At 41.0% G+C, this 26,480-nt stretch overlaps 1 protein-coding gene across 1 annotated transcript in view; it reads right to left on the reverse strand.

Moving 5' to 3' along the window:
* Positions 1-26,480, reverse strand: part of OPCML (opioid binding protein/cell adhesion molecule like) — a 494,531-nt gene that overhangs the window by 93,325 nt on the left and 374,726 nt on the right. The window contains exon 3 of the mRNA XM_055306154.1: positions 11,375-11,500. Coding sequence (XP_055162129.1) covers positions 11,375-11,500 — 126 coding nt within the window. The remainder of the gene's footprint in view (positions 1-11,374; positions 11,501-26,480) is intronic.

Below are 26,480 nucleotides of genomic sequence, written 5' to 3' on the forward strand. Positions count from 1 at the left end.
TGGGCGTGCTGAGGGTGGTAGTGGCCTCCTGGTGTTGATTGCTGCATAATTCACAGGCAGAGTCCGTGTGTCTGTTTCAGCCTGGTTCCAGCTGATGTGGATGTAGAATCAGTGGCAGCCCACCCAGAGCTCCTTGGTCAACTCCCAGGTTGGTCTCCTCCAACCCATGAGAAAGACTGGCCTAGCGATGCTTGGGTGGCTCAGCCGTTGAGTGTCTGCCTTCGGCTCAGGGCATGATCCCAGGGTCCTGGGATCAAGTCCCACATCAGGCTCCCCGGGGGGAGCCTGCTTCTCCCTCTGCCTGTGTCTCTGCCTCTGTCTCTCGTGAATAAATAAAATCTTTAAAAAATAAAAGAAAGAAAAAGAAAAGACAGTGGCCTTGTAAAGTTCATCGGAGCTGCAGGTAGCCTCATCCTCTCCTTCACATACAAGAGAGACTTTCTCAGACATGGTCTGGCCCCAACCATAGTGCACTGCACGGCAATGTTATGTGTACACATCTCTCCCACACCCCGATCTAGGCTTATAGCTGGGACCGTGCTCTAGTCACCTCCATAATGCACCATCTTACACAAACATGGTGGATTTAATTGGAGCTACTTTGGCTGTTAAGTGATAGAAACCCAACCTACAGTAGCTTGAGCGAGGAAAGGTTATTTGTAGGCACTTTTTCCCTAGAGACATGGAGGTTTTCAGAAGAAGATGTGAATGGCTGTGAAAAAAGAAATATCGAGGACTGAAAGTACACACAGTTGGCCCTACAAGTCCTCTGAATCTACTATCAAGGGTGCTCATCCAGGAGGTAAGGGAGAAACAAACTTCTCTGAGGTTCCATCAACATCTGGCCACATGAAGGAGTTCAGTATCTAAATTAAATACATTATCTCCGGAGGTGGCTGCAGCATGTTAGTGTGCAACCAGGCTGCTTATTATTTTCTATTGAAGCCTACGATTTTTATTCAGCAGCAAGAGTCAGTGCAGACCCACTGCTGAGGCCAATTAGATCTACAGAACTTGTAAAGCTGGTCTCAATTTTATCAGTGTCCGACTGATTTCAATAGCATAATTTGATATAGCAATTGCATAGAGAAGGCTTTACAACAGACGGCAGGCAGCATTGGATGCCTTTCCAATTCTAATTTTACTTTTGAGTTAGTTGGGCTTTTTACTTGCTATGACACATGTTAATATCCATTCTTATATTATAATCTAAAAAGTATTTGGAATAGATGCTATCAAATTCCATTCTCTCTTCCTCCGTAAGGGGAGCGTATTATTACTAACTCCTATCTGGTTTATAGGTGAGGAGATGGAGACAGAGCTTTAGTGGTTTGCCAGATTTACATGGAAAAATGAGTCAATCAGAAATGAAAGGTTTCTAGTTAAATCTGATACACGAACATCTCATTTCTTAGCTCTTTTACTTGCAACTTTCTTTGTATTCTCTAGTGCTCTTCGAATAAAGGCCAACCTTTAAAGGGCTCTGTGTGATCTGGCCCCTAAGTGCCTATTCTCAGGCCATTGTCTCTCCAGCTTTCTACACACTGGTGACACAGTTCCTTTGTTTCTCGAAAAGTCATGCTGCCTCTCACCTCAGGGCATTTGCACATGCTGTTCTGTCCCACCTGGAAAGTTTCCATCTAGCCGGGCCCCAACGCATATGCATTCCTGTCCTAGTTAACTTCCATTCATCTTTACATGTCGGCTCAAGCATCACTGTCTCAGAGGAGATCCAGCCTAGACTAGCTCACACCTCCCTGCTGCCCATTGTCACAGCAGTTACAACACTTTGAACTTACATATTCTTGATGATCTGATTAATGACTATCCCCAACTAGACTATAAGCTTCATAAGAGCTGGAATCACTCTATTTTACACAGCAGTGTAAATGCTATGAGAGCACATGAACATCCTTAATACATCAAATGAATGAATGAACTCATGAACAGAGATAAAAATAGCAACGGCCTTACAAAAGACATCCGACAGCATTTCCAATTCCATTTTTACATTTGAACGAATTGAGCATTCCACTTGGTCTGATGCATGTTAATATCCATTCTTATTTTTATAATCTGAAAAAGCCCGGCGAAGAGGCTAATCATTACTTTGCTGCAAAGCCGAATTTCCTGCTGCCCTATTTCTGATATAGTTTCTCAACTCCATGTGAAGAATGGGAGTCGTATCAAGCACAGTCACATCAAGAACTCACAACATCATGATTGTTTGCTCTAAGGTGAGTTATTTCACCCAAGGAAGAGAATCAACCCTAGGGAATTATTGTCTATTTCCTAGTGAGCGCTTTCCCTCACATGAAGGAAAACAGAGGGACGCCACCCGGGCATTATGATCCGTACTTCCTCGCACTCCAGGGTCAGTCTCTCCACTCTGAAGCCAGAGTCAGAGCCATCAGCTACATCAGCTACACGGCGATGTTGGCTGCCTGCATCTGTCTGCCAGGATAGGTTGTCATGCCCTCCTCTTGCTCACATAAAAGAACTTCAGCCTCCCAAGGAAGAGATTCTCAGGAATTTATGACTCAATCAACTCACCCAAAAGGAGCATAAATGGGATTAGTTTTAATATTGTTAAGTTGCAAAAATACAAGCATATGTGCATGCCAAAGCGAAAATGTACGCAAGCAAAAGGGGAAAACATATGGGTACCCATATGGTGAAAAGCGCATTGCTAGACCTTCATATACTTCTCATTTACAACAAGAACCAAAGTTAGTGAACATAAATTTTCTTTGCAAAAATGTGAGAGGAACAGCTTGTTTGCCCATAACTGTTCCACTGAGCAAGATATGTATAACCTTGATTTCTCATCTCAGACACCTCTTTCTCACACTCTGGGGATTAATTAGGCTCGAAACACGACTTAAGATTAGAAACAAGGATCCTGGCTGCCTTGGAGAGGGACAAAGAAGTAGTAGCATGACTGGATGATACAGAGGGTCAACTAATAGGCAATTTCTATTAGTGGCTGGAACTTGTACCCAGGATGGCTTAGAAGAAAAATGAGGTGGGTAGGTCTCAGCGGGTTGATTTTAATTGAGGCAGAGAAACAACAGGGACTTACAGCAGACATCGGCATGACTGTGGGTTTCATTCGGAGGCTGTGAGTTCCTCAGAACAATACTGAGTGGTAGCCAGAAAGTGCCTACATATAGGAAGGTAGGTGTGGAGTTAGGGAGGGAAATATAAGAGCATGGGTGATGCTCAGAGCTAGTGAGCACTCTGGGGTTCCTGAGAAAATAAGCAAAATTTGATAAAACATATGTTATATCGTATCTGTTCCCACTGCAAGCCATGGGCACCATCTTTGTACAGTCTTTATAAAGAACTCTAGACTTGTTCAACAGGAACTAGCTCCTTTTGTATATCCACCACCATCTTAGTCAGCTGAGAGCCGTTGCCATTACTTCAACCCTTCCGAGCCTTTTAGGTACCTGTGGAATATTCCTGCTGACCTGTATTGACCTGTATGAGAGAGTAGCTGTAAACTTATTTGAAGTGATGCAGGAGACAATATTTTATAAATCATAAATTCCTATATACAGATTCATTTTACTTTTCATTTCTATTGTTTTAATTTTTAATTTTGAAATAATTATTGATTTATAAGAAGTTGTGAAAATAATAGACAGAGGTCCTATGCGCTTGTGACCAGCTTCCCCAGTCATGGCATCTTATGTAAAAAAGTGCTTTATCCAAAGCAGGTTATTGATATGGGGATAATACAGTCAACTACACTATGGAACTTGCTTAGACTTCACCAGGTTTTACAGGCACTCACTGTTATTGTCTTTGAGTATAATTCTATGACATTTCATCATTGCAAAGCTACTCCCTCATGGTGCTCCTTCCCTTCCTTGCCCAAACCTCTGGCAACCACTCATCTGTTGTGTATCTTTATAAGTCTGCCATTTTGAGAATGTTCTAACAGTGGGATCACCAGGATGCAACCTTTTGAGACTGGGTTCTTTCATTTGGTGCAATACCCTTAAGGCCCATCCAAGTTTTTGAATATACTTCGAAGTCATCCCTTTTTATTGCTAAATAAATGCTGTTGCATCCCCATGGTGTGCATGTACCAGTTGAACTATTCACTCACTGAAGGATATTTGGGTTGTTTCTAGGTTTAGCTATGACAAAGAAAACTACAACATTCTGAATTTTTAGGTGGACCTGAGGGACTCTGAATCACCAACAAATGACCCAAGCCTGCCAAGGGATAAAAGGTAGGAATAGGCATAATAACAGGAATGACTATAAACAATAAAAAGGCATAGTAATAAATATGAGCATTTTCCTCTCAGGGCTGCTAGGGCCGTAAATGAGTTGAAATGGCCACATTTTGCAGTCTAGGAGATCAGATAGAGGAAGTAGCTTTCCTAAAGTAACTCAGACTGCTAACTGCTTGGGCCAGACTTAATCTCTGGTCTGTAAGAACCCGAAGTGCATGTTCAGTCTAAGGTAAAACCACCAGCCAAAGGGATCAACATCTACACAGCAGGCTAGTGCTCCTTTTATTTGGAATGTTAAGGACTTGACAATTTCTTCCGAGACATTCTTCTCAGGAATTTCTCACATGAAAACTAAGGGCTGTATTAGAAATAGTCTTGGGCTCATATATTTTGTGACCTCAGCATCCAGGAAAGTGAGAAGATAGAAAAGAGTTGCCCAATGAGGTCAGAACTGTGGGAAATGATTTCGAGAGTATTAGCGCTCTTAGCTTATGTGCAATTCACTCATCTAGGAGACTCCTATATCTGAAATGAAAGCCAGACATGATTTTCCCCAGAACAGCTATCTGCAACATCACTTATCACATTCAGGGAAGCTCGTGCCCTTTCCTCTGAGAACGTTCTCTCCCACCACTATGTTCTTATTTAGGACTAATCAAGTTGGTTATACAGATTCTATGCTCATGACAGATTAGAAGTAAATAATCAGAAGACACGTGGCTGCTGAGAGGCAGGTATGCTGACTTTAGGATGACTGACAATTAATAGTCATTTGGAGAGACAGAAGGAAAAATACAGGAATTATTTAAAACAAAACAGACAAAAGGATTTAAACAATATTTTAGGGCCCTTTTCCTGGTTATCCCTGTCTCCAAATGCTAAGATACAAACAATTGATATGCATGATGTTGATGTTACATTATAAAGATGAGGCCAAATAGCATTCAATGTATTCAAGGAAACAGAGGAGAACATAATACATTTTTAAAATGTTTCCATTAAAAATGACTCAAGTCAATGATAAAGGAGTCAGCTTCGGTTACCTGGAAAATTCACTTCTGTGAAATAACTCATTCACTTGCTCCCTGAGGTATTACTGTATATGAGTAGATTGTAGGAGCAACTCACTCACAGGTGAATAGCTGTCATCTTAAAATCTCCATGGAGAGGAAACAGAAAAGAAGACTTTATTATTTTCCCAGAACATCTGGCCTTTCCAAATATGTCATTGGAAATGGGGCCAGGTGTGCAACACATTCGAGTGGATTACAAAGGCATCGTAAGAGGGAACGACAAGACTCCTCAGAACACAGCAGCCTGTGTTGTCTCCTCTGTCACACCCATCTTTGCAACTTTGGTTTAATCATCAAAGAAACTTTGGTTTCACATTATTCAGGTGCAGCTTAGTTTCCACATTATTCATGGTTTTACATTCACGAGGCTTCCAGTGAGTGCTGGCCCAGTGCCCCTTCTCCTGTCCTTCCGGAGGCGAAAAGAAAGTCATCCTTGGATCCCACCTGTTTTGCAATGTCCTCCAAACACACTGGCCACTTGCCAATCCACTTCGCCTGCCTGTTTTGGGACCTGCCCACTCTTTTGGAGGGAAAATTCTTTGAGGAAACAGCCTGTGATTACAACATTATTTTAATTCCTAAACTGGAGGTCACTCCGTACAGATTTGTACGTGCAGGGAAGCTATTAAACAAGTGCTATATTCTCTAGCAAATCCACATAAGTGTATGTTTTTTTAAAGAACCCATTATCTGCTCCTGAAAATAAATTAAATATAACTTTATATCTGAAGCTGAATAAATACATGGTCAAATGTTCAGTGGTTTGCAAGTCAATTGCAAAACCCCCGAATATATGTTTATACAGCACTTTTTTTTTTTTGAGATGCTCACAATACTTAATAATCGCGATCCGGTAACAATCTCAAGTTTTCCTTAGAGGTGAGGCAGATGTCCTCTGGACAAATCTAGTTTCTGGGAATCCTAGCACATCTGCCAACATTGCAAACGAAACTGGAAGTCAAAAGATCTCCAGCTGGATGTCCAAGTCTGGAGAATGGAAATACTGGGGACACTTTGGACCCACATCTGAGATCTTTGTGCTTTTTTTCAAAAACCTTACTATGCTTTCATAGGAAGAAATGACTTTTGGTTTGTTTAAGTGAAAATGAGTCAAAAATACAGTCACTTCCAAAGGGTTCCCAGGAAAGTGGCAATGATGGGAATATTTACACTATGGAAACTGGCAAATGCCACCAGGGCTCCACTGCCTTCACCACCTCAGCCCCAGTCAATTTTAAACATTTACCAGTATACCGAGACCTAAAACCCTTCCTTCTTCAACCTATGTCATGTCAGTATAGATCATATTCCTGTATATCGAGCTGTTTTACTTTCTCTCTTCATTGCATCTTTACTTTTTATATTTCAGACATTCCGTATTGTTTCTGATCCATGCAGGCTTTCCATTATTATTCTCTAGTGTGATAATGGATTTTTTGGATCATGAGCTTTTACATTTTTCCTATAATTTCTAGGGATTGGTGGCATGTGTTTGGTCCCTTTTTAAACTATAAGCATTACCATTATTCTTAATCTTTAATAATTTGCTCTTTAAAATATTCTATTTCTAAATTAGTTTGTTTATTCATTTCTGTTATATAGATGCTTTAATTTAACCAAGAGATTTCAAACCTCGCATTATTAGTATTTTGGGAACAGAGCTGTCCGATGAGCTAAATAAGTTCTCCAGTGCAATCCTATTGGAATTCAAAGGAAATGTCATTGCGACTTTTATTTCCTATTCTTGCATGCTGAATTAACCAGCAAATTGTTCTAAAAATGCTATTTGATGTTCAAGTTTTATTGGCTGCTCTTCTAAACCTTTAAAACAACTTCCTAGAGCCTCCTCAACTCTAAGTGAGAAGGAATAGCCTTCTAAAAATAAATAATGGTAGTCACTCTGCAGAAGCACATTTTAAACTTGCAAATCTTCCAGGTTCCAAAGCCTTTCAAATTTGGAAAACAATGCTTTGAGTTTAAATGTTTAAATGTCATTGAGAGAGGAGGAGAAAGACAGTGGGGGAACAAAAGACAGCAAAGTGAAGGCCAAAGCTATGAAAAAGCAAAAGGCACTGAAAGTAGATCATAGCCTGAGAGATTTGAAGAGCAGAGGGATCACTTAAATGTAGGATTTTCTGAACTTCTTTGAGGCTGAATTGTGACTATTACGCTATATAAAAGATTGGGAATATGGATGAATTTCCCTTATTTTTAGAGAGAAAACATACCAGTGTACCATTATAAGGAATCACATCAAAACATTTACACAAAGTCAAATTGCCTTTCAAAAGATTTCTAGGCTCAGAGAACTATGCATTTAGGATCAAGTAAATGCATTTTGGGGTTTCAAGCATTTATAAAAAAAAAAATCTGAATTTACCGAATACATAGAAATTGGTCTGATGTCTAGATATAGTTTTCTATATAATATAAATCCAAAATTGCCCCACACTTCAAGCAAAATCCCCATGAGGCTTATGTCTTTGGGAACCTAAGCTACAGCTCTGTTTACCTTAAAGTTGGGCTTTGTGACGTCCCTCATGTCTATTTTAATATTCTTGTTAATTAACATTACTTTTATAATACAGACATTTTGTGTTTCAATAGCTGAGGTCTGTATGCAAAGAGTGTTCAGCAGCTCTGCTAGCATTATCCTTCCTTACAACACGGCTGGGGTTGACGTGTGTATCTCTATTCACATGGAGGACATGAGACAGGGAAAACTGAAATGGTGCTCCTACCAACAAATCCAGTCTCCTACCCCAGGGGAGTATTGCTTATGTAAATGATACTACAAATCAGGGGCAAACTTTCAGTTCATTATTTCCCATATCTCTATGTGTATATTTTTTAAAATTTCACTGAGATTTTCATTTACATACAATAACATGTTCCTGTTTTTACTGTATAGTTTGACATTTTGACCTATGTAAGCGGCAACAAAACCAGCAGCCCACTCAAGGTATAAAACATCTCCATCACCCAAAAACATTCCCTTGGGCCCCTTGGTAGTCACATCTCCCCAAACCCCTACTCCAGGTAACCACTGACTTGATTTTAGTCACTATCAATTAGTTTTGCCTCTTTCGAAAGTTTTGTATAGATGAAATCACGCAGTAGGTATTTTTGTGTCTTGCTTCTTTGGCTCAGCCTGATTTTTGAGAATCATCTGTTTTGTTACATTAGCAATGAGTTGTTCCTTTTACTTGCTGAAAAGTCATTTGTTCTCTGAATATATACACTTTATCTATTTAATTATTGGAAGTTTGAGGTTATTTCTAGTTTCAGGCTACTCTAAATGAAGCTGCTATGAATATTTATGCACAATGTATATTTGTAGACAGACATTTTCATTTATCTTTGGTGAACACCCAGCAGTGGAATTGCTGGGTCACATGTTAAGTGCATGTTTAACTCTAAAACTAAGTGCCAAACTGCTTTTCATAGTGTTTATAGCACTTTAGAGTTCCAGAGTTATGGTGTAACCAGCACTTGATATTGTCAAGTTTTTTTGTTTTGTTTTGTTTTTAAGTTTTGGCCATCTAATAGTTGTGTAGTGGTATTTTATTATGATTGAATTTTCATTTCTATGGTAAATATATTGAGCATATTTTCATGAGCTTATTCATGTGTCTTCTTTTGTGAATTATCTGTTCAAATTTTTCATTCATTTCAAGATACGTTGTTAGAATTGATGGGGAAACACACAGGTCAAGCTGAGGACAAGGCACGCGCTTAGGTAAGCACATTGACAAGTTCTTGAAACAGGCAAAGGGACATTCCTCTACGGACTCAACTGCCTCCATGTTGATATTTTGCTAAGGGCAAAAAGCAATCTTAGCCTGACCCCCAGGATCCTGTAAGTCTACTTTAACATATAAAAATTCCTTTAGAAATTTCCCTTTATCTCTATCCCCCAAGATACGTGTTAGCCATCACCCCCCAAGCACATGGCCCATAGATACACATCTGAAGGGTCTCATGACTCAGGTTTTATTAGAGGGTAATGAGCGACCTTTCCCCAACAATAGCTAGCCCCCTCTAGGTCCTGGAAACCTTGCTTCCAAAATTCCTTAGAGAGGACGCTATCCTCAAACCCCTCCCAACTCCCAGGTATATAATCAGCCACCCCTCACAGGCCGGGGGCAGCAGCTTTTCCTGCCCACGAGTCCTGTCCTAGTGCTTTAATAAAAACCACCATTGTGCACCAAAGACATCTCAAGAATTCTTTCTTGGTGGTCAGCTCCGGACCTCACCTATATTCCAAAACTTCATCAGAATCACGTAGTAAGAATTCTTCATACAGCCCAGATGAAGCCCAAACATAACCCAGACAAAGCCCAAATTCTGTGCCAGATATATGTATGGTAACTGTTTTCTCCCAGTATGTGGCTTCTCTTTTCATTTACACTCAATGGTGTTTTAAATTTTGATGAAACCATTATGAATTGAATTCCACCCCCTAGCTACCCCCCCCAAAAAAAAGATAATCTGAAGTTCTAACCCTAGTGCTGTAGAATGTGACCCTATTTTACTAAGTTTTTACAAGTTTACCAAGATCAGATGAGGTCATTAGTGTAGGCAGTATAGGCAGTAATCCAATATGTTGGTGTCCCTGTAAAAAGGGAAAATTTGACACAAAGGGGGCACACAGGGAGAAGGCCCTGTGAGCACGAAGCAGGAGTCAGGGTGACACATCTAAAAGCTACAAAACACTGAGCCTGCCAGCTGACCACCGGAAGCTAACGGACAGGCACTGGGCAGGTTCTCCCTCCCAGCCCTCGATAGGAACTGGCCCTACCTACACAGCATCCTGGACATATAACCTCCAGAACTATAAGAAACACACTGCTGTTGTTTAAGCCACACCATTTGTAGTACTTTGTTACAGCAACTGTGAGAAAATAATAAAAATCCAAATTTATTCATGTTTTCTTCTTTTATGGTAAGGGCCTTTGATGTGCTAGCAAATCTTTCTCCATCTCAAGGTTACTAAGATGTGTTCCCACGTTTTCCTCTAGATCTAGGTTATTTTTATATCACACACAGGCATACTCCATACATTCTCCTATTTCACTTAAGTTCATGTTTGGATTTTCTAATGCTTGAGGGAACATTTGCTCCTTGTATAATTTATAGAATTTATCATATTTTCTTTTTTCTTACATTTTTTAAAATTTGAATTCAATTTGCCAACGTATAGTATACCACCCAGTGCTCATCCTGTCAAGTGCCCTCCTCAGTGCTCCTCACCCAGTTACCCCCCCACACACACACACACCTATCATAGTTTCTAGTAATGTATAAATATACCAAGTGACTTTGTGCCTTCAAAGTTCAACTTGGAGTAAGTTTTAGTTCCAAAGGTATAAGGCTCACCGTTCTTGTGGTTCCCATCCCACTAAGGCGAAGATGACTATCACTGATATGTAATACCAATCAGTGCTCAGTACAAGATACTCAAGTGTTCTTCTCCTTTTCCATCATCCTTCTGTTCATGAGGACTAGTTATGTGTAGGTCAAATAGGTGTGGCTCTGGGGAAGTGTTCTGAAAGTCCTGAGCAAGGAGATCCTGTTTTTCAAGGCTAAACAGTAACAACCAACATTTACAATAAACAATCTAGCCTTCTATCGCTCTTCTTAAAGAAAAGCCCAGTAACCAACTGGTCTACACATCTCGACCTTGAGAAACTAGTATCTTTGAAGCCATTCTTATGGCACCTCTGTTCTTCCTGGTTTGGAAAACAGAAGTCTTCTAGGGTCATAGGAAGGACTGAGAATATAATTCAGTACATTTTCTCTTTATAAATCCTTTTGTTTGGAAATGGAATCCTCAGTGACTGATGCGTGCAGCCCATCTGCTTTTACATTACGACATTACGAACACAGCGTCGCTTTCTGATTCCCAAAGTTTTGTTGTGCTTTAGAACAAATTCTTCAATAAAATAATAGAATACCTCTAAGCTAAGGTACAGGCACTGGGCAGGTTCTCCCTCCCAGCCTGAACTCTGAAAAATAATTCTGAAAAATTCCCAAAGGTAAAGGCCTTACCCTTGACGGACAGGTGTCTCCATGTCACAGTTGGCTCTGGTCTGCCGATAGCAAGACACAGCAGGGTCACACTGCTCCCCTCATTTACAGTGATGTCTGAGGAGATATTCATGATCTGGGGAGGAACTGGGAGGAAACAAAGGAGAAAAGAAATGCATGAGAATGATTCTTTGCACTCAAAAGGAGGTATTAGCACATAAATATTTGCACAGATGCTTTTATGATAAGTATTATTCTCAATAATAATGTTCAGATGGCTTGATTTGCCAACCATGTGGCCATTAACACTGTGCACAGCTAGTGCTCAACCCCGGTTGTCCTCGGACAATGGCAAAAACCTAAGTACTTCCATCGTTTTGTTTTTCTCTTCTTTTCTTAATTTCTTACCTGAAAGACTATGACTCATTACTCAAGGGACCTCAAAGATCAACTCCCCTCTGCAGTTTTCCCACACTTCTCCCCAAATCCTGAGAAAATAATCACTTTTCTCTCCCACTTTTTTTTTCTGAACTTTCCATGTGGAGGGAACTGAGCGTGTGGTATCACAGCTGATTTTTCATGCCTGTCTTTACCTAGGGTTAGTTGCTTAAAGAAAAGGATGGAGTCACATACATCTCTTATTTCCTCAGTGTCTGGCACAAGGCTGTCAAGGGTCCCTGCTTCATTCCTCTTTGAAAGAAAGATCCAAAGAACGGATGGAACAAATCTGAAAACTACGGGGTGGGGCTGGGGGGGTGAGATCTAAGCTTTTAATGGAGGATTTCAAATACCTACACCTTTCTTCTCTGTTATATTTCACATTCTCTGAAGAAAGGCAAGAGAGGAGGCTCCAAGCCTACGGCTATGCTGATTTATTCAAACTGTCAGTTTAATTATGAATTATTAATTACCCAACAGGTAGAGTACTGGTAGGTTCCAAACCACCCAGAGTTAGTGGCAAAGGAGAATTACGACTGATGCTTGATTCAGACAACTCCGCAGCCCGGAGTTTTATGCTGCTGAGACCTTAGAGGTAAGTCTTTTCAAGGAGAAGCCATAAGTAACATGTAGAACGTTTGACTTCTTAAGGGAATCCACATTAGCAAATAAATAAAAATCACCTCGCTTATAAATCTGCCATATTTTGGATTATTTCTGCATTAGGATTTGGCCTGAAATTTCATTGCACATATTTTACCCAAATACACACTGGGAAAAAAAAATGGTGTGCATTCTAACACTGCATTCTCTTGAGAAAACTGTACTACCTGTTTTTCAGTATTTTCTAGCTTGTTAAAAAATAGTTCTGGGCTTAGAAATGTCAATACTTTTTTCACTTTTATAAAGCAACAACTTCAGTGCACCTTCCACAATATTCTCAGAATAATGCTTGCTTTAGCTAGATGTGTTGGGCCACCTGAAGTTCTTTCTCTAGACCCAGGAGGCTTCCTGGTGCTGGTGTTAAGGTAGACACAGCTCAGGGGACAGGGTTGAAGAGTGAGGTCAGTAGAGGATAATTTAGTACATCCGATGCCCGGAGATGGATCTCCCAACCCAACTCCTGGTTCAGAATCATCAGTTCTGTACATGCCATGTTTCGTCTCATAGTTCAAGGGGTCCTGGATTCATAGATATTGATAAAATTCCACGGATATTTAGCACCTCTTCATTCTCCAGGTGCTCAGTCAGAGTCACCCATTAGGAAGAAGGTTCCTGGAGTGGAATTGCAAAGGTTAATCCAAACAATCTCACAAAGCCCCGGGAAGTGCTACCATCCTGGCACTTCCCGAATGGCCCTGAGTACTTTCTCAAAGGAAGAAAGATAAGTAGAGCATCAAGAGTGTGGATGCCAGTAAGAAAGGAAGCACAGAGAGTGAATTGGGAGAAAGAAAAATTATTTTTCTCAATTGTGATATCCTTACAATTAATATGTACTATCAAGAATGTATATTAATACATAATGCTTGTCTTCAAATTGCTTGCATGTATATTATCTTACGGTTTCTTCACAAATTATGAAATGAATAGAATATTCTCACTATGAAAAATGGAAAAAGAAATGAGGCAAGGGGGAGGGTAAAGTAAATTTCCCCAAAGGACATGGGCAGTAAATGGTGGAATTCTTTCCATTAGGTTAAGCTGCTTCTTTGTTTAACATCTTATCGATGCCCCAAACACAATATTTATATTTGCATATTCTGTTTCCTCTGCTTTGAATGATCTCCCAGGGCATCTTCCCTCACAGCACTTAACCACGATGAACAAAACCACATCGTTCGAGCTGCTTCCCCAGCACGCTGCACAGGAGGGTAGGAGTCCATCTTAGTCATCTTTGTTTCTCCAGGGCATGTTACTGGCAAGCAGCACTTACCGAGGGAGGGTCTCAATGCTTTTCATTTAATTTTAAATCTGACTTGAATTTGGCAATACTACTATGGCCCTCCCCTTGTTAGCATGACAATTTTTTGAAGAAGGTAGCACTCGAAAATGAATAAATGCTTCTACCTATTTTGTCTAAGTGCAGACACTTATCTGTGGCAAAGGAACCTGTTTCTAAGTATCTATGAATCTGTGTCAATCTATGAATCTATATATCTATTTATCTCTCCATTTACCTCCCTATCTACAGCTAGTGTTTATGGGTATATAGGTCAACACAAAAATGCACAGCAATCTTAACCAAAGTATCAAAATTACTCACAGAAAATGACAGGATTCACACAAGTCCAATTAAAGCATTACAAATAGCACAGTGTGTTTTAGTCACATCTGCGGACACTTGGGGCCCCCGGCCCTGCCAAGAGTGCATGCATCAGTTATCACTGATGGTGGCGGTTTGCAACAGGGCCTTCATATGTGTGCACAGATTGTTCAGTGCACAGCTACAAGCACTTCAAATTGTAGTCATTTAAGATAAATAGAATAAAAAATAGTTCAATAGATAGACATGTATATATTGATATAAATAAAATATTGTCTGCCGCTGTATATATGTATATACGTGTATATGTATATATGTTATACATATATATTCAGATAATATTTTATCAGATAACAATCAGAAGAAGGGGCAGATTTCCAAAATATCTCAGGATCCTGGGTTACCATGAGGTATTTACACATTCTCTTTTTACCTTTGGCATGGCCAGCTCCTGCTAAAGATATCAGTATGTCTTGAACCCAGCACATCTTCTCCACTCACACTGTCATTGGAATAGTTGAGAAACTTGCTGTCTCTAGCTTGGAATATTACAAAAGTCTCTTCCTTTCTCTATCTGCCACCATTTTATCATTCAGACCCTATACACTTACCACAATCACTTGTTAAATATTTTTCTTCTGCCTAATATCCCCAATATCTGCCCCTTGCTAAGACTGGAAAGTCCAAACGTCTTTACAAAACCACTCACAGTCTGGCCGTAGCCTAACTACTAGCTCTTTCTCTGATAAGTAGCCCTCACATACTTCTCTGATGCTGCATCATTCTCTCAGCTTTGTGCCTTTACACATACTATTCCTTCTGCTGGGAAAGAACTTTCCCACTTCTGCGCCATATAAACTCCTCATCCTTCAACATCCAACTCAAACACAAGCTCCTTTATGAGGCCTTAGTTGCTCTCTCTTCTGTTCCCAAGGCATTCTTGTTTATGTCTTTATCATACAATTTATCTTTGCAACTGAACTATTCCATGGAAAGAATCTGCTATATTTATCCTTGTATTACTATTATATAAAACAAAACCTGATAGGTAGCAGCATCCCTTTCCCCACTAAATATAATACATGAATGCATATTTTTTAAAAAGATTTTTATTTATTTATTCATGAAAGAGAGAGAGAGAGAGAGAGAGAGAGAGAGAGAGAGAGAGGCAGAGACACAGCCAGAGGGAGAAGCAGGCTCCATGCAGGGAGCCTGATGTGGGACTCGATCCCAGGACCCCAGGATCACGCCCTGTGCCAAAGGCAGGTGCTAAACTGCTGAGACACTCAGAGATCCCCAAATGCATTGGTTTTTAAATTGGGTATCTTATTACCTATCAAGTGTTTTCCATCCTAGAGATCTGACATTGGCCCTTTCATCTCCCTGGAATACCCCACCACCTTAATCTTAAGTGTTTTTTGTTTTTCTTTCTTTCCAGGCTGTTTGGACATTAGCTCCTCAGAGAAGTCTTTGTTAGGACCCTAGTCTTCCCCTCAACCCATCTAATTCAGGTCCTTCTGTTACAACCTCTTATTAACCATAAATTTTCCTAAATGATTCTAATATAGTTTTGTGGGATGCCTGGGTGGCTCAGTGGTTTAGCACCTGCCTTTGACCCAGGGTGTGATCCCGGGGGTCTTGGGATCGAGTCCCATGTCTGGCTCCCTGCAAGGAGCCTGTTTCTCCCTCTGCCTATGTCTCTGCCTCTCTCTCTCTCTCTCTCTGTGTCTCTTATGAATAAATAAATAAAATCTTAAAAATATATAGTTTCGTGCTTTTATATTCATTTGTATGATTATTTGCTTAAAGTCTTTCTGATCCTAAACTATAGGCTTTATAAACCACTATATCCTCCGTACTTAGAACTATGCTTTGCACATAATGGGTGCTTAATAAAATTTTGTGGAATAAATAAATGTTTACTATATATACAGTTGAGCCTTGAACAACACATGTTTGAACTAAATGGGTATATTTATATGCATTTTTTTGCATTTTTTATAGTACAGTACTATCGATGTATTTTCTCTCCTTTGATTTTCTTAGTAACATTTTATTCTCTAGCTTACTTTATTATAACCACACAGTATAAAATACATACAGCATATAAAATATGTGCTATCAATTGTTATGTTATTAGCAAGATTTCTCATCAACAGTAGGATCTTAGCAGTTAAGGTTTTCGAGAGTTGAAAGGTATACATGGATATCCGACTGCATGGGGGGTGGATGCCTCTCCCATGTTCAAGTCCAACAACAATAGCTTGTTATACATATTATTGTGCATTTGTGAGAAAGCAAACTTGAGTTAATTAGGGGTTGAAATGCATGATTCTGGACATATTAACAGCATCTTCCGTAAAGTTGATATAATATTGCTGAAATAACACATGAGAAGGCCATGGACCATAACTTAGGTTTTGAGGTCCGACAGACCTTGGACAATCTCGGCTTGTCTCATCTGAGCCCCCATTTTTTCATCTATGACATGAAGACAATATTTCTCTCTCTAGCTACTTACTAGAATTGAGTGGAAATGTATATAGCACACTTGCACAGTGCCTGGAAATGAGTACTTAATAAATGTTAGTTGCTATTATTCATGTCTATATATTCATTTTTGACATTATCCATGCTATTTAGAATCAGGTAGCTTCATCTGTGCTTAATTACTCATTTTCTAAATCCCAGATCCTTCAGCGTTAAGTCAGGACTTATATACAGACGACGTCCCCCTTGGATAACTGGGGAGATTGCATTATATATGCTTCCAGGGCGAAAAGTAAATATTCAATAAATATGAATTTATTCTTCCTTAGCTGAATAATTGAGCCTAAGCAAATGTGTGCGGCAAATCAGACAGGTTTGTTTAAAGAAATTGCCTGGCTCTTCGTATTTCTTTTCCTTTAGGGGGTGTCTGTTTTTGCTTGTAGAATGAACAGGGTACAGGCTTTAGCGTCATGCATCATTATTTCAAGGGCAGTAATTTCACCCCTTTCAAACCTACCTGTCCCTGTCCCGCCACACTATTTGCTAATTAGGTTTTAAGAGTTTTGTTTACGACTGGATGGCAGTGTTTTTTTTTTTTAAATCTTATAATTTTAAATTGTAGAGGCTAAACTTTCAATCCTATTTTTTCTTTTCTTTTCTTTTCTTTTTTTTTTTTTGTGATAGTCATACAGAGAGAGAGAGTGTGAGTCAGAGAAATAGGCAGAGGGAGAAGCAGGCTCCATGCACCGGGAGCCCGACGTGGGGACTTGATCCCGGGTCTCCAGGATTGCGCCCTGGGCCAAAGGCAGGCGCCAAACCACTGCACCACCCAGGGATCCCCTCAATCCTATTTTTTCAAACTACTTTCCTTACGATTAAAAAAAAAATAGTTAAAGCCATGAAGCTTCAGCTTTCTCTACCATAAAATGGATGTGAAGATACATATCACCCAGGAGTGTGGAGATTAGATTAGAAAGTCTTTTTTTTTTTTTTTAAGATTTTATTTATTTATTTGTTTAAGAGAGGGAGAAGGAGAAAGAGAAAACCAAGCAGACCCCACGTCCAGCAAAGCCCAACATGGAACCTGATTCCATGACCCTGAGATCATGACCTGGGCCAAAACCAACAGTCAGATGCTTAACCATCTGAGCCACCCTAATGCCCCAGATAGACTGTTTCAAAGAGATTTAAATACCTATATTTTGTCCTTCCCCTTATTTCTCCCTTGTCCTCCATTCCTTCCTCCTATTCACCCTCCTTCTCCTTGTTATCCTCAGAGAATAACAAACTATGAAGAGACCATGTGAAAGCTAACATAAATGTGAAATGCTTTCCATTATACTCAAAACTAATTTATAAAAATAATACAGTAAAGCCTTTCAAAGGATCGGTATTTTATCCTTGCAGGGTTAATTTTATTATTTATTTATTTATTTATTTATTTATTTATTTATTTATTTATTTATTTTAACAAGGGAGCTTATTTCATAAACTAGAGATGAGACTAATTTGGGAATTACAGCATGCATGCTAGGCTAGGTCATGTCATATTTTGTATATGGCAGTAGTAGGATACATGCCAAAAGCAAGATATGAAGTGTGGGATAAGTGGATTCTGATCTTAGTTCATTCATAGCTGTATAATCTTTTGTAAATCACTTACCCTCTCTGGTTTAGGGACGTGTGTGTGTGTGTGTGTGTGTGTGTGTGTGTGATGGTGGTGGTGGTAGTGGTGTTTGTTTGTTGTGGTTAGTTTAAATGAAGAAACTTGATTGTGAATTCTCAGGTCTTTTCTGGTTTAAAATTCTGTGAACTGGTGATCTTCCAGCAACATTGCAAGTCCAGGGGGGCTGCTACTGGGAACAAAGTGGTAATAGCGCCAGCGGCAGTAACAAAACCACTGGTGTTTAGTCCTTTGAGCCTGGTATTAATTGCTCTGTATACATTATTTCCTTTAATCCTGAATATATTTCTAGGGAGCACTCTCTATTAAAAATCAGCATTAAAGGTACACATGTACATCAATGGAATGGAATTGAGAGTCCAGAAATATATCCATACTTTTATGGTTAATTGATTTTCAACAAGGTGCCAAGACAATTCAATGAGGAAAGAATAGTCTTTTCAACAAATGGTGCTGGGACAACTGGATATCCACAGGCAAAAGGATGAAGTTGGACTCCTACTTCACATTATACACAAAAAATTAACTCAAAATGGATCAAATACCTCAAAGTCAGAGCTAAAAGATGAAAACACAGGTGTGAATCTTTGTTACCTTGGATCAGACAATAGTTTCTTAGATATGACAGCAAAAGCACAAGCCACAAAAGAAAAAAATAGATAAATTGGACATCATCAAAATAGAAAAAAAGCTTTTAATTTTGTGTTTCAAAGAGTGCTATAGAAAAACTGAAAAAGAAAACTCACAGGAGATAAAGCTTCAGCAAATAATATAGCTGATAAAGGACTAGTATCCAAACTATATAAAAACTTTCACAACTTCACAATAAAAGATATAACCTAATTAAAAAATAGACAAAATATTCGAATAGACAATTCTCCAAAGAGGATATACAAATGGCTAGTATGCACACAAAAAGGTGTTTAGTAACATAAGTTACTATGGAAATGCAAACCAAAACCCCAATGAGGTCCTACTTTGCTTCCACTAGGACAGTTGTAATAATAATGATAAAAAAAGGCAGATACTAATGAAAGTTGGTGAGGACGTGGAGCAATTAGAGCTCCCACACACTGCTTGGGGAATTGTGAAGCGGTGCAGGTGCCTTCAAAACAGTCTGGCAATTCCTCGTCGGGTTAGGGAAAGTGTTACCATGTCTTCCACTCTTAGTTATATCCTGAAGAGGAATGAAAACACATGCCCCACAGCAACTTGTGCACAAGTGTGCATAACAGCATTATTCACAATAGACAAAAATTTGAAAAATGCAAATATTCATCAATAACTGAAAGGAAAAAAATAACTGAAAGGATAAACAAAATGCAATATATCCATACCACGGAGTATTATTCATCTATTAGAAGGAATGAAGTACTGATTCATGCTATTAGAAGGAATGAAGTACTGATTCATGCTACAACATGGGTGAACCTTGAAAACATGCTAAGTGGAAGAAGCCAACACAAAAGGCCACATATTGCATGATTCCCATCTACATAAAATGTTCAGAATAGTCAGATCCATCACGACAGAGAAAGTACATCTAAAAATTGCCCAGCGCTGGGGAGAGGGGGAGATAGGGAGTGACTGCTAATGGGTATAGAGTTTCTTTTTGGAATGACCAAGGTGTTCTAGAATTGGAGAGCAGTGATTGTTGCACAATCTTGTGCATTTATTGAAGATCATCCTGGTAAATAAATTACAACCCCATAAATATGATATTAAAGACAGAGCATTGGGACACCTGGATGGCCTTTGGCTCAGGGTGTGATCTCGGGGTCCTGGGATCGAGTCCATATCAGGCTCTCTGTGGGGAGCCTGCTTCTCTCCCTGCCTATGCCTCTCATGAATAAATAAATAAAATTTAAAAAATTAAAATAGAGTATGGCCTTATCAGCTCTGGAGAAGGAGAACCAGAGCTGTGCAATGAGAAGAGAAGCCAACCCCCTATGTGTGCGTTCTCAGAAAATATCTTTTGCATTTATTGCTAGTTCATTGTGTGATGCTCAATCTGCATCTGCTAATCTCTGCCTCTCGTTTACCTGCCCACTGTCTCCCTTTTCCTTTCTTTTCAAGGCAACAAATGCTAACCTACCCATGTCAGTGGGTCTGGCAACAGTCAAAACACCCCTGTTCATGTACATTCCACATTTTTGCATATGCTGTTCCTCTGCCCCACTTGTCTGCCGGCACAAGCCCTATTCAGACTTGAAAAGTGATTCTGAGATATAATCCCCTCTCCATTATTTCTCCCCATTCCAGAGATAAATGTAAGTGTGCTCCCCAGGGCTACCTGTGCACAATCATGTAACACATTCATTCTAAAACATTTATTTAGTGCCCACTGTATCCTGGCCATTGTCTTCAGGGAGAAGAGTAGACAGGAAGGTCTTTCTCTCATGTGAATTACTAGGTTAGTGTCTACAGGAGAACACTGACAATCAATGTGTGGGTGTACCGATGTGTGGGACATGAGGGTGCAAGGCACTGTGAGAGCCCATAGGAGGGGGTCTGTCCTCATCAGTGAGTTTGTGTGAAGTGTTTGTTCTGGGCAGAGCTGGGCAGAGGGGCCAACATATTTACAGGCTCTGCAGAGACAGAGATTATGGTTCACATGAGTGCCAGTGGCTGTGGTCAAAAGGGTAAAATCACACAGAGAGTGGATGGGCAGAGTCAGACCCCACACCCTACTGGAGGAAATGCTAAGGTTTGGGTCCTTTTTTAAAAAAAAATATTTATTTATTCATGAGAGACACACAGAGAGAGACAGAGACATAGGCAGAGGGAGAAGCAGGCTCCCTGCAGGGAGCCCAATATGGGACTCGATTACGGGACTCCAGGATCATGCCCTGGGCCAAAGGCAGGTGCTAAACCGCTGAGCTACCCAGGGATCCCCCATTTTGGGTCCTTTTTATAAGAGAAAAGGCAGAGGGCAATATAATGTGTAAAGATGATGATGATGATGGTGATGATGCTGATGATGATGTGGTGTATTTGAGGCCTGAGAGGTTTGCATCGCAGATAGGTTGCTGCTAGGTGCAGCGTGGGGAACAGACGGAGCAAAGTAGAAACAGGAGAAGTAGCCAGGATGTTGTTCAGCAGTGAGGAGGTGGCAGCTGGGACAAGCATTCAAGCAGGACTGAGGGGCAGAGAGGGACAGAGGGAAGAGGCACTTAAGAGGTAAGACGAACAAAGCTCAGGGTCGACAGCATATGAGTTCAGTTCAAAGCACTTCTCCTAGTATTCCAGGGTTCCCTCTGTCTCTCTTTCCCACCAGGCCAGGGGATCTGTGTGACCCAGGACTGCTATTTGTTCATCTCAGTATCCCTCAGGCTGCTCGATGCCTGGTATCTAGTAGGCGCTCAGTCTTTAACTGGGAGTGCAAGAGATTTTCCAGATAACACAACCTCTTGGGACCCAGTGGGGCAGCCAGAGAGTAGGGACTAGTCCGATGTGCATGAGGTCACACCCTAATGCTTGGGAAGCAGGAGCAGATCCATGTTTCTCGGTTTTAAAGACCCTGAGTGTGAACTTGGCCTCCCCAGATATCCTATTGTGATGCCATTTTATATTATGCTGGATAAGATTAGACCTGCTGTACTCTGATTGCTTTTCTCTTCTTGGTTCTATTGTGATGAGAGGAATGGTGAGGAATGAGAAGAAATGATTATGAATTACAGAAACATAAACACACACCAGGGACCAGGCGGCATCACAAACCACACAAGCTTTGCTGAGCTCGTTTGTCTCCACAGTGTCGCTTACAGAAATTATTTATAGACTTAGGCACACATCTCCTATTTTTAATTTGCACAATTCAAGCAACTGACCACGATCAGAGGAATTACATGCAGTCAAAGAGTCTTTCTCCTGGTCCCGCTCTTTCTAGGGCATGGAGATGCCCCCCTTCTGGGAGGCTCCTTTGTTCCTTTTGCTCTCCTGACTTGCTGCCCCTTCCTGAGATTTCTCACCACACACACACCACCCTTAGGATCACAGGGTTTAATTTACATCATAAAATTTCCAAGTCAAAAAGAGACTGTAGGGGTCATTTGGCACAACCTCCTCATTTGCAGCGAATAAAACCCTTTGGGTCTAGCCCCAAATCTGTCAAGTATTTGTTGTGAGGTAGAGAGAAGTCCCATGACCCCTTGTAACCCAGGTGTCTCTCATACCAGGGCCCCTTGCAATTGCAGGCGCTGGTTTCAGACCTCTCCCCTTCTTTACTCTCCCTCTTTAACTTTGCCATTGCTTCTTTCACTAATGCAACCTGGGCTCCCCCTCTGTTCATTCATAGCATGACCTTGAACAAGCGCCTAAATATTCCTAAACTCCAATTTTCAAACTGCAAAGCAGGGTAGTGATCATAGGTAACTCATGGGGCCCTGTGAGGAATAAAGGGCAAATGAATAGAAAAGGCTTTTCTCATAGTGCCTGGCGCACGGTAAATGTCAGTATGATGAGCTCTTTAATTCTACTTCTAGAAATTTTTTTTTTGTCAGCAACTCTCATTTTTTTTAATTTCTTTTTTTTTAAAGATTTATTTATTTATTTATGATAGAGAGAGAAAGAGAGGCAGAGACACAGGAGGAGGGAGAAGCAGGATCCATGCCGGGAGCCTGACGTGGGACTCAATCCCGGGACTCCAGGATCCCGCCCTGGGCCAAAGGCAGGTGCTAAACCATTGAGCCACCCAGGGATCCCCTAACTCTCATTTTTTGAGGACTTTGTGTCAGGAGGTACCATACAAATAATTTGTTGCACACCTTTTATTTTATCCTTGTAAAAATCTTATGAGGAAGAGTACTATTTCATATTTTAAGGATAAAGAAACAGAGGCAGAGAGAGGTAAATAAGCAGCCAGAAAAGGGAAAGGCTAAGATGTGTGTATCTGGTTCTGAATGACTTCACAACGCAAGGTCTCAGCCCCTATGCAGAAGCACCCACCATGTCATCCAAGTCAGCCTGATTCCAAGAGTTATGATCTCTGCACCCTCGCCCTTGGGCTTTTTTTGTAGTTAGACACAGTGTGGCAGATAATGGGGCATCCTTGGAGGGCTTGGGGAAGTGGTCCTCACTTGGATTATGTGAAAGGGCAGGTATTACCAAGAACCCCCGCCTCACGGAGTAGGTGGTAAAAGCAAATGAGGTAACACAGGTAATATTCCAAGATTGTCTTGATCACAGCCTCTCCTCATGTCCTGCCTCAAGTTCCTGGACCCCTTTCTGTCTCTGCTGCATCACAGAACACTGCCACAGAAAGACAAGATCACCTGGTATGTGCCGCTGGGATTCACCACCTGGATGCCCTCGTCCCCAGCCTCGGTCCTGTTGTATGTAGGCCCTGCTCTGCTGGGGCAGGTGGGGATAGGGGGATGGCTGGGCTGAGAGTTAGGCCAAACGTGTCCACACTCCGGGTTTCATGACCCCCACCCGCAACCCTGCCATCAACCCCTGTCCTTCTGGATAGCTCCTGTCAGCAGGTACTCTCTGATATTATTTTTATGTGTCCAACTTACCTCCCTGTCCCAAATCTGAAATGTCTTATTTTGAACAGGCCGGGGTGAGGAGAAATGGGTTTCCTCCATGCCTTTCTTCAAACTGCCCTGTAAGCCTTCCTAATACCCAGGCTCCACCCAGGTCTGGAGCACCTCTTGGGAAGGCCACATCTGCCCTCGAGCATGTTCACCCAACCTCTCCAAGCCTGCCCGACTTGCTTCATATTAACAACTGCACCTGGTGGCTCCCGCCCTGCTCGGTGCAGCCCACGCCCCACCACAGAGCTTCCTGATGACAGGGCTGGGCCTCATGATTCAGCCGTGCTCTGTTCCCCTCAATAGCAACCTCAGAGTGTGGGTGGTATCTCAACTGAGCCGGCTGCCCCTTCAGACACGGCATCAGGAATCAACCTCACACTCTCCCCAGTAGTCATCCCACCTGCCAACGGGTCGTTCCCTCTTCTCTTCTCTCCTCCACCTGTTCTGTGCTGCAAAGCGGGGTCATTGCACTCACTGTGCACCCAGCAGGTCTGAGAGAGAACTGAAGAAAGGAATTCCCTGGAATCAGACTCAGAAACTCTTCACCATGGGAAAAAGGTGGCACTTGGGAAAGCATGAAGAAATGGGCACTTGCCTGTAATCTCGTCCAGAGCTGGATGAGCTATGGAAGGAAGAGGGCAGGGAAGATTCAGGTCTCTCTCTTCCATTCAGTAGTTTTATGAAAATGGCAATTCCCTTACTCTCCATGACCTACCATTTCAGTCGTTCATGACATGAGGTGATAAAAGTCTCCTAAAAAGGTTCTAGTTATGAGTAAATGAGTTCATAAAAATAAGTACACTTTAAGACAAATATCGTATGATGTCACACACATGGAATTTAAGAAACAGAACAAATGAGCAAAGGAAAAACAGAAGAAGGAGGAAGGGTGAGAGGAGAGAGAGAGAGAGAGAGAGGAGAGAGAGATAAACCAAGAAACAGACTCTTAACTCCAGAGAACAAACTGGTGGTCACCAGAGGGGAGGTGGTGGTGGGATGGGTGAAACAGGTGATGGGGATGAAGGTGTGCACTTGTCATGATGTGCAAAGGCTGAGGTACGGAAGTGTTGAGTCACTATAGCATATACCTGAAACCAATATAGCACGTATGTTAACTAGCTGGACTCAAAAAAAGAAGAACATGTAAAATAGTACACTTTAAAACCCATAGAATGACATATACCTATAATTCAGCCCCCCCCCCCCAAAGGAAATAAGAGCTACAATCTTGGTTCTCAGGAATTCCATTGGCTCTAAACTTAATGAGTTAGACTGTGCTTTGCAAAACGGGTTGGCTATAGTAAGCACGGTAACGTGATCCATATCACATAGAGGATACACCACGGAAGGTTTCTGTAGGCCGTGGGAACCTTATATACCCCCTTTCTCTTATCCTCCCACATGCTAGATCCACGAAAGACAAGGTTTCTAATCTGAAAGAACATACTAGATTTCTCAGTGTGAGGAAGGCAGCCATGAGGCCCTCAGTATAATTGTCATCTGAGTCTTTCCCCAAATTTTTAAAACCTTTTCTCAATCCCGAATGAATTTGGAGAGTCTGGAAATAACGATTGCATCCACATTTTCTTACACTAGGAAAAGGGGGAGGGGGTCCATGACTGAATATCGCTGATAAAAACATGATAACTGAGTCTCATTACAGCCAAAGACAAGTCTCATATTTTAGCATTTTTATTAAAGCTTTTTAAATTACTGAGTGTCTGGTATATTCAATACCAGCCTAAGTGATTTATATTAGTCTATCCCTAGATACTCCATCTAATAAATAACTTGGCAATCTCCTATCCCATAAATATCCTTGGCCCCAGCAAAAAGCAATTAAAGCACGTTAGAAAAAAAAAAGTGGTTTTCCAGTACTTCAGACTGCAGTGTCATTGGATGCTTCCAATGGAATGATTCACACCATTTACCGAGGGGGTCAGATCTCCTGTGCTCACCACTCACCCACCAGGAATTTACATTCCTGTTCCCTTCGAAAACAAAACACATTGAAAACTACCTTTAAATGTTTAACATGTCATAATGATGCAGGTGTTTTATCACGGAAAATATTATTCCCAGCAACAAGTGTTCTATAGCATCAGAGGCTGAATATATTGTGCAAAGCCTTTTCAGAAAACAGTTGTGCCAAAATGTTTAAAACACATTAACTATTGAGGCAGCTGACTTAAAGGGTATTAGAGGCTCCGATGTCACTAGCCCAGGAAATATTTCAGGTTAATAAGGTTCAACCAGCATGCCAGGTGAAAAGGCATTGATATTTATGATGGTGGCTCCAAGTTCAGTCGGCCACTTTCCCTGAAAAACCTCTTTTCTGGCTTTCCCTGAACCTGCAGGGCTATGTAAAGGGGGGAGATCTGGGTCCTCACTTTCTGCTCATGTAAATCAGCATGCTCTACATTGTGACCAACGCATCAGCACTCAGGTAGGAGAGAAGAAAGTCAAGTGCCCGGGCATTTTCACTGTACTCAGGGAAGCTTGTAGGAAAAATTGCCTCGAGTAGGGAAGGATGGCTCCAGTCCAGGTTTTATAGGGATTCTCCAAATTACAATCCCAATGAGTCCATGGCACACTCACCATAAATTTCAGACTCTTGCAGCCTTTAAATCAGCTTAATTTGATGCACCTTCTAATAATATTTTCAATCCTTTTATTAACATTGTCTATTTTTATGCACTTCACTTCCCAGATAAT

Source organism: Nyctereutes procyonoides, unplaced genomic scaffold, assembly GCF_905146905.1.
Source record: "Nyctereutes procyonoides isolate TBG_1078 unplaced genomic scaffold, NYPRO_anot_genome, whole genome shotgun sequence".
Classification (NCBI taxonomy): Eukaryota; Metazoa; Chordata; class Mammalia; order Carnivora; family Canidae; genus Nyctereutes; species Nyctereutes procyonoides.